The sequence below is a fragment of the Neoarius graeffei genome, chromosome 23, assembly GCF_027579695.1.
Source record: "Neoarius graeffei isolate fNeoGra1 chromosome 23, fNeoGra1.pri, whole genome shotgun sequence".
NCBI classification, from domain to species: domain Eukaryota; kingdom Metazoa; phylum Chordata; class Actinopteri; order Siluriformes; family Ariidae; genus Neoarius; species Neoarius graeffei.
The window spans coordinates 11,360,480-11,375,085 of NC_083591.1; the positions used below are offsets into that span (position 1 = coordinate 11,360,480).

General features: G+C 38.0%; 1 protein-coding gene across 4 annotated transcripts; it reads left to right on the top strand.

The window, feature by feature from the left end:
* Positions 1-1,601: 1,601 nt before the first annotated feature.
* foxl2a (forkhead box L2a) lies at positions 1,602-14,261 on the top strand. 4 transcript variants are annotated; one of them, XM_060905754.1, is made up of 3 exons: positions 1,602-3,184; positions 6,324-10,083; positions 14,205-14,261. In XM_060905754.1, exon 1 carries the CDS (start codon positions 1,829-1,831, stop codon positions 2,729-2,731), a length of 903 nt encoding a protein of 300 aa, XP_060761737.1. In that variant the 5' UTR covers positions 1,602-1,828; the 3' UTR covers positions 2,732-3,184; positions 6,324-10,083; positions 14,205-14,261. The 4 variants fall into 4 exon arrangements, with proteins under 4 accessions (XP_060761737.1, XP_060761736.1, XP_060761735.1 ...); XM_060905753.1 differs by lacking the exon at positions 14,205-14,261 and adding an exon at positions 10,697-11,328; XM_060905752.1 differs by lacking the exon at positions 14,205-14,261 and having other exon boundaries at positions 6,324-6,393; positions 10,003-11,328.
* Positions 14,262-14,606: the final 345 nt, after the last annotated feature.

The following is a 14,606-nucleotide window of genomic DNA, read 5'->3' on the forward strand; positions in this document are numbered from 1 at the left end:
TGAACTAGCTGTGAATTGAACTTCAGCGGGAAGAAAAATCCTGATAATAAGATTTTTTAAAATATTTTTTATGGGACACTCTAAGATTGCTGACCCAAGAACACCTTCAAGCCAGTCAGTGTTCTCACTGCTTCCCGCAGATGCTTCAGGAGAAAGCGCTCTGATCAGGCAAAGACTTTATTTACAGATAATAATGCTACTACTACTACTAATACTACTACTACTAATACTACTACTACTAATAATAATAATAATAAGTAGAAGAAGTGAGAGAAGAATGCTACCACTAATAATAATAATAATAATAATAATAATAATAATGCTACTACTACTACTGCTGCTGCTACTAACAAGAGCAACAACATATTATTATTATTATTATTATTATTATTATTATTATGGGAGAGTATAATTATGATCATAATAAAGTTACTACTACTACAACTACAACTACTATTAATAATAATAATAATAATAATAATAATAATAATAATAATAATGCTACTACTGCTGCTACTAACAACAACAGCAACAACAACAACAACATATTATTATTATTATTATTATTATTATTATTATTATTATTATTGGAGAGTATAATCATGATCATAATAAAGTTACTACTACTACTACTACTACTATTAATAATAATAATAATAATAATAATAATGCTACTACTATTGCTGTTGCTACTAATAACAACAACTGCAACATTTTATTATTATTATTATTATTATTGGAGAGTATAATCATGATCATAATAATGTTACTACTACTACTATTAATAATAATAATAATAATAATAATAATGCTACTACTATTGCTGTTGCTGCTAATAACAACAACTGCAACATTTTATTATTATTATTATTATTATTATTATTATTGGAGCGTATAATTATGGTCATAAAAAAGTTTCTGCTCCTCCTCCTCCTACTAATAATAATAATAATAATAATAATAATAATAATAATAATAATAATGCTACTACTATTGCTGCTGCTACTAATAACAACTGCAACATTATTATTATTATTATTATTATTATTATTATTATTATTATTATGGGAGAGTATAATTATAATCTAATAACAACTGCAACATTATTATTATTATTATTATTAGTAGTAGTAGTAGTAGTAGTAGTAGTAGTAGTAGTAGTAAAATAGTATTGTGTGTGTATATATATATCCAGCTAAATTTTAGATTATTAATGTACCTATGCATAAGAGATGAATAAAATTATTTTTTTAAGTATTATTATTATTATTATTATTATTATTATTATTATTATTATGGGAGATAATAATAATAATAATAATAATAATAATAATAATAATAATAATAATGAGACTCTTCGAGACACCTGCCCTGTTTTGTGAACTTCTTAAATTAAATTAATGAACTGTGTATTCAACGAATAAATAGCCTATTTTACAGACTGAAATATTTAAGAGGTGTTAATTACTGTTAATTAAGCAGTCACTGCTAATTACCTATGATAACTAAACGTGACTGTTTCGTGTGTGTGTGTGTGTGTGTGTGTGTGTGTGTGTGTGTGTGTGTGTGTGTGTGTGTGTGTGTTTTGAGGGGGGCCGGGTTTAGTCGAAAACCAAAGCGCGTTTTTCCCTCCTTCTCCTGGACTGGTATCTGCTTTAGAAGAAGCTTGAGGCTGTAAAACATTTGAAGTCTGGGACAAAGACGCAAAGCCGCTTATTGTGATTTCCGGCCACCTCAGAGACACCGAGTGTGTGGATTCATTCATATTCGTTGACTGGCTCACAGGACTAACTGTAAGATTTGCGGTCTTGATTGTGGCTTGTGTGAGATGATGGCCGCCTACCTGGGCCTGGAGGAGAACACCACGGGCCTGATGGACACCAGCAGCAAGGCAGAGAAAGAGCAAAGTAAGAACGAAAGTGTGGCAGTGAAAAGTGCAGAGAAAGCGGACGCCACGCAAAAGCCGCCGTACTCTTACGTGGCGCTGATTGCGATGGCGATCCGGGACAGTTCAGAGAAGCGGCTGACTCTGTCAGGGATTTACCAGTACATCATCAGTAAATTCCCCTTCTACGAGAAGAATAAGAAAGGCTGGCAGAACAGCATCCGACACAACCTGTCACTGAACGAGTGCTTCATTAAGGTTCCCCGGGAGGGCGGTGGAGAAAGGAAGGGTAACTACTGGACCCTGGACCCTGCGTGTGAGGACATGTTCGAGAAGGGGAACTACCGACGGCGGCGGCGCATGAAGAGGCCGTTCAGACCTCCACCGGCGCACTTCCAACCCGGGAAATCTTTTTTTGGTGGGGACAGTTACGGTTATCTGTCCCCGCCGAAATATTTACAGCATGGCTTCATGAACAACTCGTGGTCTCTGGCGCAACCTCCAGCGCCCATGCCGTACACGTCGTGCCAAATGGCGAGTGGGAACGTGAGTCCGGTCAACGTCAAAGGCTTGTCTGGGCACTCTTCGTACAACCCTTACTCTCGGATGCAAACCATGACCCTGCCTGGGATAGTCAATTCGTATAATGGCATGAGTAGTCACCACCACACGCACCAGCACCATCAGCAGCTCAGTCCAGCTGCGTCTCCACCAGTTTCCACTGGAAACGGCACTGGGCTTCAGTTCGCGTGCTCGCGGCAGCCCACAGAGCTGCCCATGATGCACTGCCCTTACTGGGAACACGAAGGCAAACACTCCGCCCTGCACACACGGATCGATATATAGACTTGTGGTTATAAAGATGCTTTTCTGTCTCTCAAGACTGTTCTGTCAGGACGTGAGTGGAAGCCCAACTCAGACTGGTGTGATGTTGTGCTTCTTATTTCTGCCGCAGAATGGATTAAAATGGGCAAGAAAATTCAAACTTTTTTTTTCCCTCCCCTGTGTCGCTATCATACATTTAAAACAAATATACTTTCATGTCATTAATGTCTGACGTTTCAAATTCAAAAGGGTCAAACGTTTGAGCAACCGGTTTTCAACGCATCATACTCCTGAAGTGACACCAGTGATTTTAGGGATATTTAATATATTTAAAAAAAAAAAAAAAAAAACAGCAGTTCAATAAAACTGACAAAGTGAACTGAAGAAGGCCAAGAATTACAAGTCAGTCAGCACAATGTGGACCTGAAGCCCACTCTCAGTATGGATTACTACAGGCTGCATTAGGACACAGCAGTGAGTGTGAATCCTTTTTCAATGTTTTTCACCAGGAGCTTGTTGTTGTTGCTGCTGTTGGTGTTAAATTGCGACGTGAAGGCAAACGTGGACTTGTACTGAGGGACACTGGTGATTGTGGGTGGATTTTGGGCTATTATTATTATTATTATTATTATTATTGATGAATAATGTTAATGTCTGCAACAATCCGGGGACCATGTTTAGATAGCACTTTTAAATATTTTTTTCTAGTTTTCATAATAAACTCATTTCTCTTACTATGACGCAATGATCTTGAACTTATTGTGTCATTATTAATATTAGTAGTAGTAGTAGGAGGAGGAGGAGGAGGAGGAGGAGTAAGCTATAACTATTCTGCTTACTTTAATCCAATGCTTTATCTAGATTTTCAAATTATCTTCAAGAAGATTCGTTTCATTTATTTATTTATTTATTTAAAAGGACATTAATCAACAAAACTGTAAATGTACCAGTGTTAGCCAGCAGGCTCATTTTCAGCTGCAGTCCTTAGGCATGATGTCTGTAGGCCCGTGTGACCAACTTTTGTAAAAGTCAGGTTGTTAAAAACATAAAGACATAAACAGAACAGAAAAGAAAGGATTCATTATTTCTGATCAAATTGATGCACTGGATCATATTTATTAATCAACCTAAATGTTTAAGTCTTATAATACTCATACTGTTTGGATGATACATTTAAATATATGTTTTTAGTTAAAAAGAAAAAAAATCGAAGTTACAGGGGAAAAAAATACTGAATCTTTGTGCCTTTTTATTTAATAATAATAATAATAATAATAATAATAATAATAATACTCTTGCATTTTCAGTAAAATCATTTTACAAGCATATTTTGAAATTATAAATCTCTTATAGATCTGGTCCATTTACGGTATGAGGTCGTGTTTTGACTGTCAAGTTATTAGTTTAAGCTCATATAATAATAATTTTATTATTTTATCATACCACAGCGGGTCATATTTTCTGGTCCAATAAAATATATCAGGATGGGTTTTATTATTATTATTATTATTATTATTATTATTATTATTATTATTATTATTATTATTATTTTAAATAAAACGCAAACAAGCAGGACAAACACATTACTGTTTCACACAAGCCGTGAAAGTACCACTCAGGCTAAGTTATTGATTTATTCAGGGCTGTAATGTAGTATTACACTGAAGCCTAAACGGTAATGAAGCACGGCGCATGCGCAAGAGTTCTCTAATGCGGCTCTGATCAGGTCAATAGACCGGAAGTAACTTTTCTATAAACTGTCATGCGGCTTAAACACGTTTTACACTACAGGATGCGTGTCTAACAATAAAAGCTGAGCTAATATAAATTATAAATGATTACAAACGCAATATGTCCATAAGTTTACATTATTATTATTATTATTATTATTATTATTTGCCTAGTCCCAATTTAAACGTATTGTCGGCTATGCTGCATATAGTTTTGTTTGTTTGTTTGTTTTGTAGAATTCCATTAGAAATTCCTCAATTGAAAATAAAATAAAATAAAATAATTGTTCTCCTGGATATACAAAGAAAATGTTTTATAAATATTGCTACACGGAAGTAGCAAGTCTACAGATAAGAAGACTTCAGTTTTTCATTTTTGTACAGTATGTCGATATACAGTATTTGTTTATAAATGACAGATAAAGATCATCAGTTAAAAAAAAATCCTTGGAATGAATGTCAAACTCAGACAGGGTGTTCTACCCAGGTTTCTGTCGCTTTTATGTCTCTTGTGCAACACCTTTATGTGTCAGATGTTTTCGTTTGGATTTGCCTTTTAAATGTACTTATCCTTCAACACTTAACTATAAGGATGTTAAACAGCCAGGAAAAGGAGGAAGAGGAGGAGGAGGAAGCTCTGTAGATTCTCAACAAATAAAAAAGGAAAAAAAGGAAGAAGAGTTTAAGAATTATCACTTCATCACTCCATCTCATGGTTTACCTTGTCTTAAAACTATGAGTTAAACAAATTGTGTAATAATAATAATAATAATAATAATAATAATAATAATAATAATAATAATAATAGGGGAGAGTGGGGAGACTTGGGATGGGGGATACTTGGGACAGTTTGTATTCCCATAAATTAATTTCAACCAATCAGGTTTTCGATTCCATCAGAAGTTAGATGTTGCCCCTTCGAGTAACCGACTTCCTTTGGAGCCACAAAGCTGGACACTGCAGTAAGGTCTGTTAGATATTTTTCTCAACCAAAACTTATATTTTCTATTTTGCCTCCATCTCCATCCTATATACATTTGTAATGGACGCTGGTGAATTGGGGATTTGTTAGAAATTAAAGTATGCAGCCTAGAGTAACTATGTATAGTGTTATTTATTAAACTTAAATTCTGGGGGGAATTTTTTTTCAAGATTTTTTATTTTTCCAAAATGGCCAGATAGGGAGAGTTGGGACAATTCATGTTACATGTTTTTTTCTTGTGGTTTACAAATATAAAATTGTTTAAATAATTGTGTTAAAAATGTGGGCGTGTCCCTGCATGAAAATTAAACTGATTTCATTCCTTCTTGAGAATGGAACTGTTTTGTCGAGTCAGGTTTTGGGTAAACTGACATTTTTCTATTGCTGTACCAGCATTGTGTGTTCATACAGTTCATATGTTACAAGTATTCCTAATAAATAAAAATTAAACATGTAGGCCAAGGTATTTTATTTTTGTTCTATGTCTCCCCATTATGTCCCAAGTCTCCCAAAATAATGTTCCATGTCTCCCTACACAAAATAATGACAGAAAAAGTGAAGCTTGAAGGCCAGTGTATGTGACAAGCTGAGAAACTAATGTTGCGGCAAGAGGGTATAATAAATACTCTCTGATGCATTATTATTATTATTATTATTATTATTATTAAAGTTTGAATTCTATTACACCATATTTACATCTTAATCAACACTGATTAACTGTAGCAACACAAAGAAGACTATTGCAGTCTCAGGTTAATCTATTTTAATCCATAATCTTTACTGCATACACAACCCAAGGCTGCTGCCATTGTTTAATTTTACTGAAGAATGATTCCTGAAGAATATATTAGAGTATCGTGTGTTTTCTTGCTCTTTTCCCCTGCTGTTTTTCTCTCTGCAGGTGAACGAAGCAGCACCTGAGCAGAAAGTGACACAATGCACCCGCATGGATAACCCAGTCAGGGGGTGGGGTGCGTGGTGCATGTTGGGAATTCACCGAAACAGCAGTGCTTCAGTGCTGCAAAACAGCAACAATAACTATTCTTTCCTGTTACTTAAACATTTACAGCAAGATATGATTTTTTTTTTTATTTCTAAATATAGCTATCATGTAAGGAAGTCAGTAAGTAAGTAAACTAAGTATGAAGAAAGAAAGAAAGAAAGAAAGAAAGAAAGAAAGAAAGAAAGAAAGACGTACATACTGTACTCAACTATCTCTGTTTTGTTTTTTGTTTTGTTTTTTGGGTTTTTTTTTCATTACCCACAATGGCTTTTGGAAATTCTTGAAGGCTTACATACATGTGTTCTTACTTATGTGTGTAACTTATCCCCCCATACTGCTACATTACACACTACGGTGTGTGGTGGTGTTTAGCTGTGAATATCGTTTGCTTGAATGCCATTACCAAAGAGGCTCTAGACTTTTGACTTCACCGATCTGTTTTATGCCGAGCTGATTCTACATATTAAACCAGTATAGGCAGCGCTTAGTTTATTGATCTGGAATCAGACTGACCTTTTCTGGATCATGATGCTACAAGATACCACTGCACTGATGGTATACATGTCTTTGTAGACATTAGATGGGGCAGTGGGATGGACGGGTGGGTGTTTCTTTGTGGTTAAATGGTGGACATTAGGAAGATCACTATCTTCAGTTTCAGTGCCTTGACATTTCTGTTAAGAAAGGTTTTATGAATTACTTGTAAAATATAATCTATTTTGGATATACTTGACCCTACTGATCTATTGATCACTTCTCCTTCTCCTACTGTGGGCTCTACTAATGTGGCATATCATTTGAAAATTATGGATCAAAGCAGTTGTGATCAATCTTATACTGGCATTTAAGCTGTTTTCAGCATCAGCCAAATGAATAATTGCAAATAACAAAATGTTCATAACATATGCAGTACATATGTGCTCTATCCAGGCTTGTAGTACTCCAACTCATGCCCTAATTTTAAGGACTCGTGACTTGACTTGGACTTGTGCAATAATTGCATTCGGATTCATAAATTGGAGATGAGGACTTGGATTTTTTCTTTATATTTTGTAACATGCCATAATAATTTGGCATAATATATTTATATCTACATTAATTTTTGTACTAATTTCATGCAAGAGTGCCACACCTGCGTGCCTTGGCGTGTGTATCAGATAGACTCTCGGGCGCGCTCCGGACAGTGCCCACGCCAAGCGGACTCTCGCGTGCGCACCGTAAACAACGCATACCTGCACAGGATTAAGGCACAATTAGCACACCTATAACAAAAACTGTGAAAACACACTTACTTTGTGAAGTATTGAATTGCACTGCTGACACATTACCGAGCCTTATTTCCTTGTTTGGTTTCCTGATCCCTGATTTCCTGTTTCTCGTCTTTGATTCTGCCAAGTCTATGATAGCCTGTTTGTGCCTCGCTCTACCTATTGCCTGTTTCACCGTTTTACGATTTTATCTGCCGTTCTGGATTGTTTACCTGTCTTCACTTGTATTAATACACACACCTTCTGCACTCATATCCATCTCCCAAGCATCTCTGACAGAATACTTCACACTCCCTGACAAAGAGAATGCACATTCACCTGTTCATATGTCATGTTCAGGAACAAACTAATGGTAATGGTGCTAAAACAGCCACCGTTAAATAGTGCGGTTGGAGTGTTGGACTCGACTCGAAATTTCTTTAATGATTTGGACTTGACTCAGACTTGAACACTGGGGACTGGACTCGGACTCGAGGTTTAGTGACTCGGCTACAACACTGGCTCTCTCTAATATGACAGATTGTGAGCAGATCAGGTTGGGCCACATGCTTGCACTGAGTGCATATTGTGTCACATGTAGCAGATGTTGGCAATATATTTTACTGTTAGCATTAGAACATTCTAGTTACAGGAGTTATATCTCTAGTTTGCAGAAATTGAGTCCTCTGTAGGGGAGCTGACTGCCATCTTGCTTCAAGTGGTGGGACACTTAGGTCAAGATATTGGGCAACTCTCCACCAACTAGATTTATGTACAATGTCAAATCCTATTACCACAATCTGCCCTATTCAAAGTGCACTTAATGCAGCCTAGTTGAGTGTTCCAATGCCCACAAAAGTACTTAACGCAAACCTTAGGAAGGCATGCCTCAAGCTGTTAGCAAATGGGGCCAAGTCATGAGCCAGGCCTTACACAGCACTTCTCCACCACTAAAGGGCCCTGCTAAGTTCACCCAAGAGTTTCATCAGGTGGCCCAATCTATGGTTAACCTCACTGAGAACTTGCATACCAGAGCTATACTATGGTGCAGCAGATGCTTTATTGAGGGGCAACCCAGCTTTGGGAAAGGTCTGGCAAGTGGGCCTCTTTACCATTGCTAAGTTTATATATTACCGATTGTGGATTTCCCTGTTGAAGCCAGGCAGTATGCTTGAACAGAATGCATGACTACATGAATCCATGACTGACGTGACCATGTACAATATACCTTTTGTCCTCTACTGCTAATACAGACCCAGGATCCTGATTATGATCTCAAGATGGCTGTCAATACCTTGGTTTTCACTACAGCTTTTCATAGTAGGAATACCTTGGCAGCTTCCTTCCCATGTAGATCTGCTGTTCAAAACAGACAGGGAGATTAACCCAGCCAGGTCACTGGTATCTGTGGGTTTTGATCTTCAGAATGAATTCCCAAATGAGTTAGAAATGTTTCTAATATCCTAATAAATCCAATGCTAATCACTCCATTTCCAAAAGATGCTGCAAAAAGCAGAAGACTATTTGCACAGTGTCTTTTGAATTCGAGTGCTTCTAAACATAAAAAAATGAATATTTTTGAATATTTATGAATATAATTAATGAATTAATATTATGACGCAGTGTCTCAGAAATCCAGTCACATTAGCTTATATTAACCAGCTGGCTAGTAGAAAGCAATGCATCCATCCATCCATCCATCCATCCATCCATCCATCTCTATTGCTTATTCTTCAATTGCACGTGACATCATAGCTAATTATGCATGAGGCATTGAACAGGAAGTGGGCCATTTTGGAGGATATACACAAACGCACGTGGTGCACATTTACTATAGAAGATATGCTCGAGAGGTTGTTACACTCAAGAATCCCTTTAGTTTCTTTGCTATGCCTACTCTTTGTGCTGTAATTGGATGCAGGCACAACTTTATTTGAGACAAGGGGACTTATAAGTTCTTTAGAATTCCAGCAATTATAAATAATCAAGGAGAAAAAACAAGAGAGTTGTCCACGGAGCGTAGACGTCAATGGCTGTCCAACGGCTGATCGAAGCGATGAAAAAGAAAAAACCACATGAGTCGGCAGTGAACATTTTATCAATGGTAAGCGCTACGAATTAGTTATTAATGAAAGATCACAGTATATAAGAAATATTGGATCGTTTAATAGCCTGGTCGTGCAGAAACTCACCACTGTCAAACGTGACAAAGCCGTGATCATCGAGTGTGTGAGCCAACAATCAAAGGCTTCTATGATTATTTCATTTTAAAAAGAGCTGTATATAATTTTTGATGACACTGCTTTTATTTTGCTTTTTCTTTCCATTAGGGAAATCAGCTGATCTCTACAAGTTTACGGATCCAGACTGGGCTCCAACACAAAATATGGACCACAACAAAATCAAAGATGGTACTAAAGCAGTAGCTTGAAATGCGTGGCTTACAGAGCACAGAAAGAAACACAAAATTATTGAAGAATCTTCCCAAACAATCACAGAGTCAATTGAACAAGATTCATGTCAATCCACTTCCTCAAATACTGCAGCCTCCCCACCCGGTGAGGGCTCTTTTATAACTAAATATGTTAGATAGTGTGTTAGATACCTATCTTCTGAAGCAGTCAAAAATGATTGTTTTTACAATAGATTTGAGAAATGACTACAAGCGTCTAAATGTAAAGCCCAGCGCACACCTTCCCGATTTCATCGGGGCTTCGTGTGTCGGGCAATCAGTTACGAATATACGGGCCTGATTTGATCGGTTCAAAATTCCCTGCACACATTTGCGAGACATCGTACACGTTCAGCCTGAATAGATGGTCAAGTGTTCAAGATATCATGTGATAGTACAAAATTATATACATACATACATACATACATACATACATACATACATACATACATACTAGGGGTGTGCAAAAATATCGATACGGCGATATATCGCGATACTTTGTCTTCCGATTCAATATCGATACTCAAAATTTGAATATCGATATTTTTTCAAATAATAAAATCATGTTTCAGACGGGTTGTAAATCCAGCATGACTTCCGCACCTCCGCTCCGCGAGGTGTCGCTGTGCCGCTACCTCACTGCAAGGCACTCTTCGTCTTCTCTTTTTTCCCCGGCGGTTGCAGTGAGGAAAAAAAACAGGCAAGCATGGCTGTTCACGTAAACCTAGAGACGCCGCCGAACTTTAAGGCAGATGTTTGGAGGCACTTTGGATTCCAAAGGAAAGGAGAAAAAAAAACAGTGAGCCAGACAAAGAGAATGCACTTTGCAAAACCTGTTTCGCTCCAATTAAATTAAGATGCTCCAATTAAGATGCCCACTGCACTTTTCAATGTGTTTCAGACAGTGCGTTGTTCCTGCAAAATAAGCACAAGTTAAATGTTCTCCGGTATATGTTCTCAAGTTTACAAAGAACAAATTGATATTAGTGTTAGCACTGAAATGTATGTGCAGTCTGCAGTGCAAGTTTTAAGTTTTCATAAAACAATTTGATTCTGCTTGTTAAGCAGCACTGATGTGTCCATGCTTACAGAAAAGTTGATAATACTAGCACAGAAATGGGAATTTTCTGTATGTTGTAGTGAAGCAACTCTTGGTTTTGCCAGCAGTGGAATAGAGACAAATATATGTCTGGCAAGAGTGTGTAGTTATGTATGTGAAATGTAATTTTACAGTGGTCAATAAATTCTGATTTTCTTCAGTGACACAGATATTGTGATGTGGTTGAAATTTCTTGCAATATATCGATTATCACAGAATCGCTGTACCGTGATATTATCGTTATTGTGGGCAAAATATCGCCATAGTATCGTATCGTGAGGTATCTGGTGATACCCAGCCCTAATACATACATAGAGAAGTATTAAATTTTGAATATTAGAATCAAAAAGGGATAATAATCTCAACTAGACAAATCAATAATACAATCCCGATTCCAAAAAAGTTGGGACAAAGTACAAATTGTAAATAAAAACGGAATGCAATAATTTACAAATCTCAAAAACTGATATTGTATTCACAATAGAACATAGACAACATATCAAATGTCGAAAGTGAGACATTTTGAAATTTCATGCCAAATATTGGCTCATTTGAAATTTCATGACAGCAATACATCTCAAAAAAGTTGGGACAGGGGCAATAAGAGGCTGGAAAAGTTAAAGGTACAAAAAAGGAACAGCTGGAGGACCAAATTGCAACTCATTAGGTCAACTGGCAATAGGTCATTAACATGACTGGGTATAAAAAGAGCATCTTGGAGTGGCAGCGGCTCTCAGAAGTAAAGATGGGAAGAGGATCACCAATCCCCCTAATTCCGCACCGACAAATAGTGGAGCAATATCAGGGGGGCGTCGTGGCTCAGGTGGTTGGGGCGCCGTGCCATGAATGCGGGCGACCCGGGTTCGATTCCGGCCCGGGGTCGTTTCCCGATCCCTTCCCGTCTCTCTCTCTCCCGCTCGTTTCCTGTCTCTGCACTGTCCTATCCAATAAAAAGGTGCAAGAGGCCCAAAAAAAATCTTAAAAAAAAAAAAAAGTGGAGCAATATCAGAAAGGAGTTCGACAGTGTAAAATTGCAAAGAGTTTGGACATATCATCATCTACAGTGCATAATATCATCAAAAGATTCAGAGAATCTGGAAGAATCTCTGTGCGTAAGGGTCAAAGCCGGAAAACCATACTGGGTGCCCGTGATCTTCGGGCCCTTATCCGCCGTTGCCAGCTAAAACTCTATAGTTCAAAGAAGAAGCCGTATCTAAACACGATCCAGAAGCGCAGACGTCAGTTCAGAAGCCTGCATCTCTGATGGTATGGGGTTGCATTAGTGCGTGTGGCATGGGCAGCTTACACATCTGGAAAGACACCATCAATGCTCAAAGGTATATCCAGGTTCTAGAGCAACATATGCTCCCATCCATACAACGTCTCTTTCAGGGAAGACCTTGCATTTTCCAACATGACAATGCCAAACCACATACTGCATCAATTACAGCATCATGGCTGCGTAGAAGAAGGGTCCGGGTACTGAACTGGCCAGCCTGCAGTCCAGATCTTTCACCCACAGAAAACATTTGGCGCATCATAAAACGGAAGATACGACAAAAAATACCTAAGACAGTTGAGCAACTAGAATCCTACATTAGACAAGAATGGGTTAACATTCCTATCCCTAAACTTGAGCAACTTGTCTCCTCAGTCCCCAGACGTTTACAGACTGTTGTAAAGAGAAAAGGGGATGTCTCACAGTGGTAAACATGGCCTTGTCCCAACTTTTTTGAGATGTGTTTTTGTCATGAAATTTAAAATCACCTAATTTTTCTCTTTAAATGATACATTTTCTCAGTTTAAACATTTGATATGTCATCTATGTTCTATTCTGAATAAAATATGGGATTTTGAAACTTCCACATCATTGCATTCCGTTTTTAAACAATTTGTACTTTGTCCCAACTTTTTTGGAATCGGGGTTGTAAGAATTGATTCTAATTTGTTCAGTCGTTCTTAAAATTCAACTTGTTCCAGGATTCCAGACAAGCGATTTCTGTACCACTGACAATGCTATAATACTTTACCAGGCATTTTCAAAGCTAGCATGATTACAGCCATAGCCTCGTTCCTCTTTTCCCGTTTGCTGTAATCAGGTGAACTAATGTCATAAAGACAGGTGGACACTTCCCAAAGTGACACAAGTTGTGCTTCCTGGTCTGCAGTCCACATGTGATCAATCCTGGCACTCCAATTGGCTGTTTAAAATGATCATAACCGATGAGATCGTAGTAACAATGCACACGCTTCTGATTGTGTTGCGTACGAGGAGATCGCGTCCAAAAATATCAAGACCAGTTTGATCTGAACCGAGCAACCGAGAACCGATAAAATCGGCTACGAGGTGCCCCCGCACACATTTATGATTCGCAAGCGATTTAATCGGCCCGACAAAATCGTAAGTGAATCGGGAAGGTGTGCAGTGGGCTTAACTCTCTTGGAATGGCCATCCAGCGAGTTGAAATAAGTCGAATAAGTTGTTATCGCTTGGAATGCTGTTTACAGATGCTATATTGTTTGATTGTATATCCGCCAACATGGCGGCGGTCAGTGACGCAAACAAAGAATTCATCAAGGTCACGGGGAAGCTGGAACCAATCCCAGCTGACTTCAAGCAAGAGGTGATTTACACCCTGAGCAGGTTGTCACTCAATCACAGGGCTAACAGACAAACAACAATTCAAACTCACGTTCACACCTATGGGGAATTTAGAGTCGCCAGTTGACATAATCTGCGTGACTTTGGACTGTGGGAGGAAACCCATACAGGCATGAGGAGAACATGCAAACTCCACACAGAAAGGCCCCAGTCAGCCAGGAGGTTCAAACCTGGAACCTTCTTGCTGTGATGCGACAGTGCTAACCGCTTGACAGAGATATCTGTTTGGAATGCTTGTTACTGTACTTGTTTTGGCTAGTTTCAGTTAAATCCTTGAAACTCATCTTCTCTCGCACATCTGCTCTCTGTTTTTCATAAGGCTATCCTGATTAGTAATTCTCCATCACCTGTTGAAGCTACCCTATCACACGCAGACAACCCGGCTTCTTGATTCAAATCTTCCAATCATATACCTGCAACACACTCTTATATGTGGATACATACTCAGGTTTGTCTCTCAATAAACTGAGGAATATCTCTGAACAGCCGTGTCTGCGTCAGTGGCTGTTGCTCTTGGATCAATCCATGAGGCGAAATCTCCTAGGTGGAAGATAACTACATTTCTGTATCATACTTTGTCAATAGATGCTTTGCACCATCACGTGACCCCTTAGCAATGGTCACTAGGCCGCCATGACAGGGGATACGCTTGTAGTACTTCATTCAGTCAAATTAGTTGTTGTTGTTCGGTATGGGAAGGTTTTGCTGCGTTTTTGGATGT

What these genes read in the sequence shown, in the direction of transcription:
- foxl2a (XM_060905754.1), top strand. Translation starts at nt 1,829, where the DNA reads ATGATGGCCGCCTACCTGGGCCTGGAGGAGAACACCACGGGCCTGATG.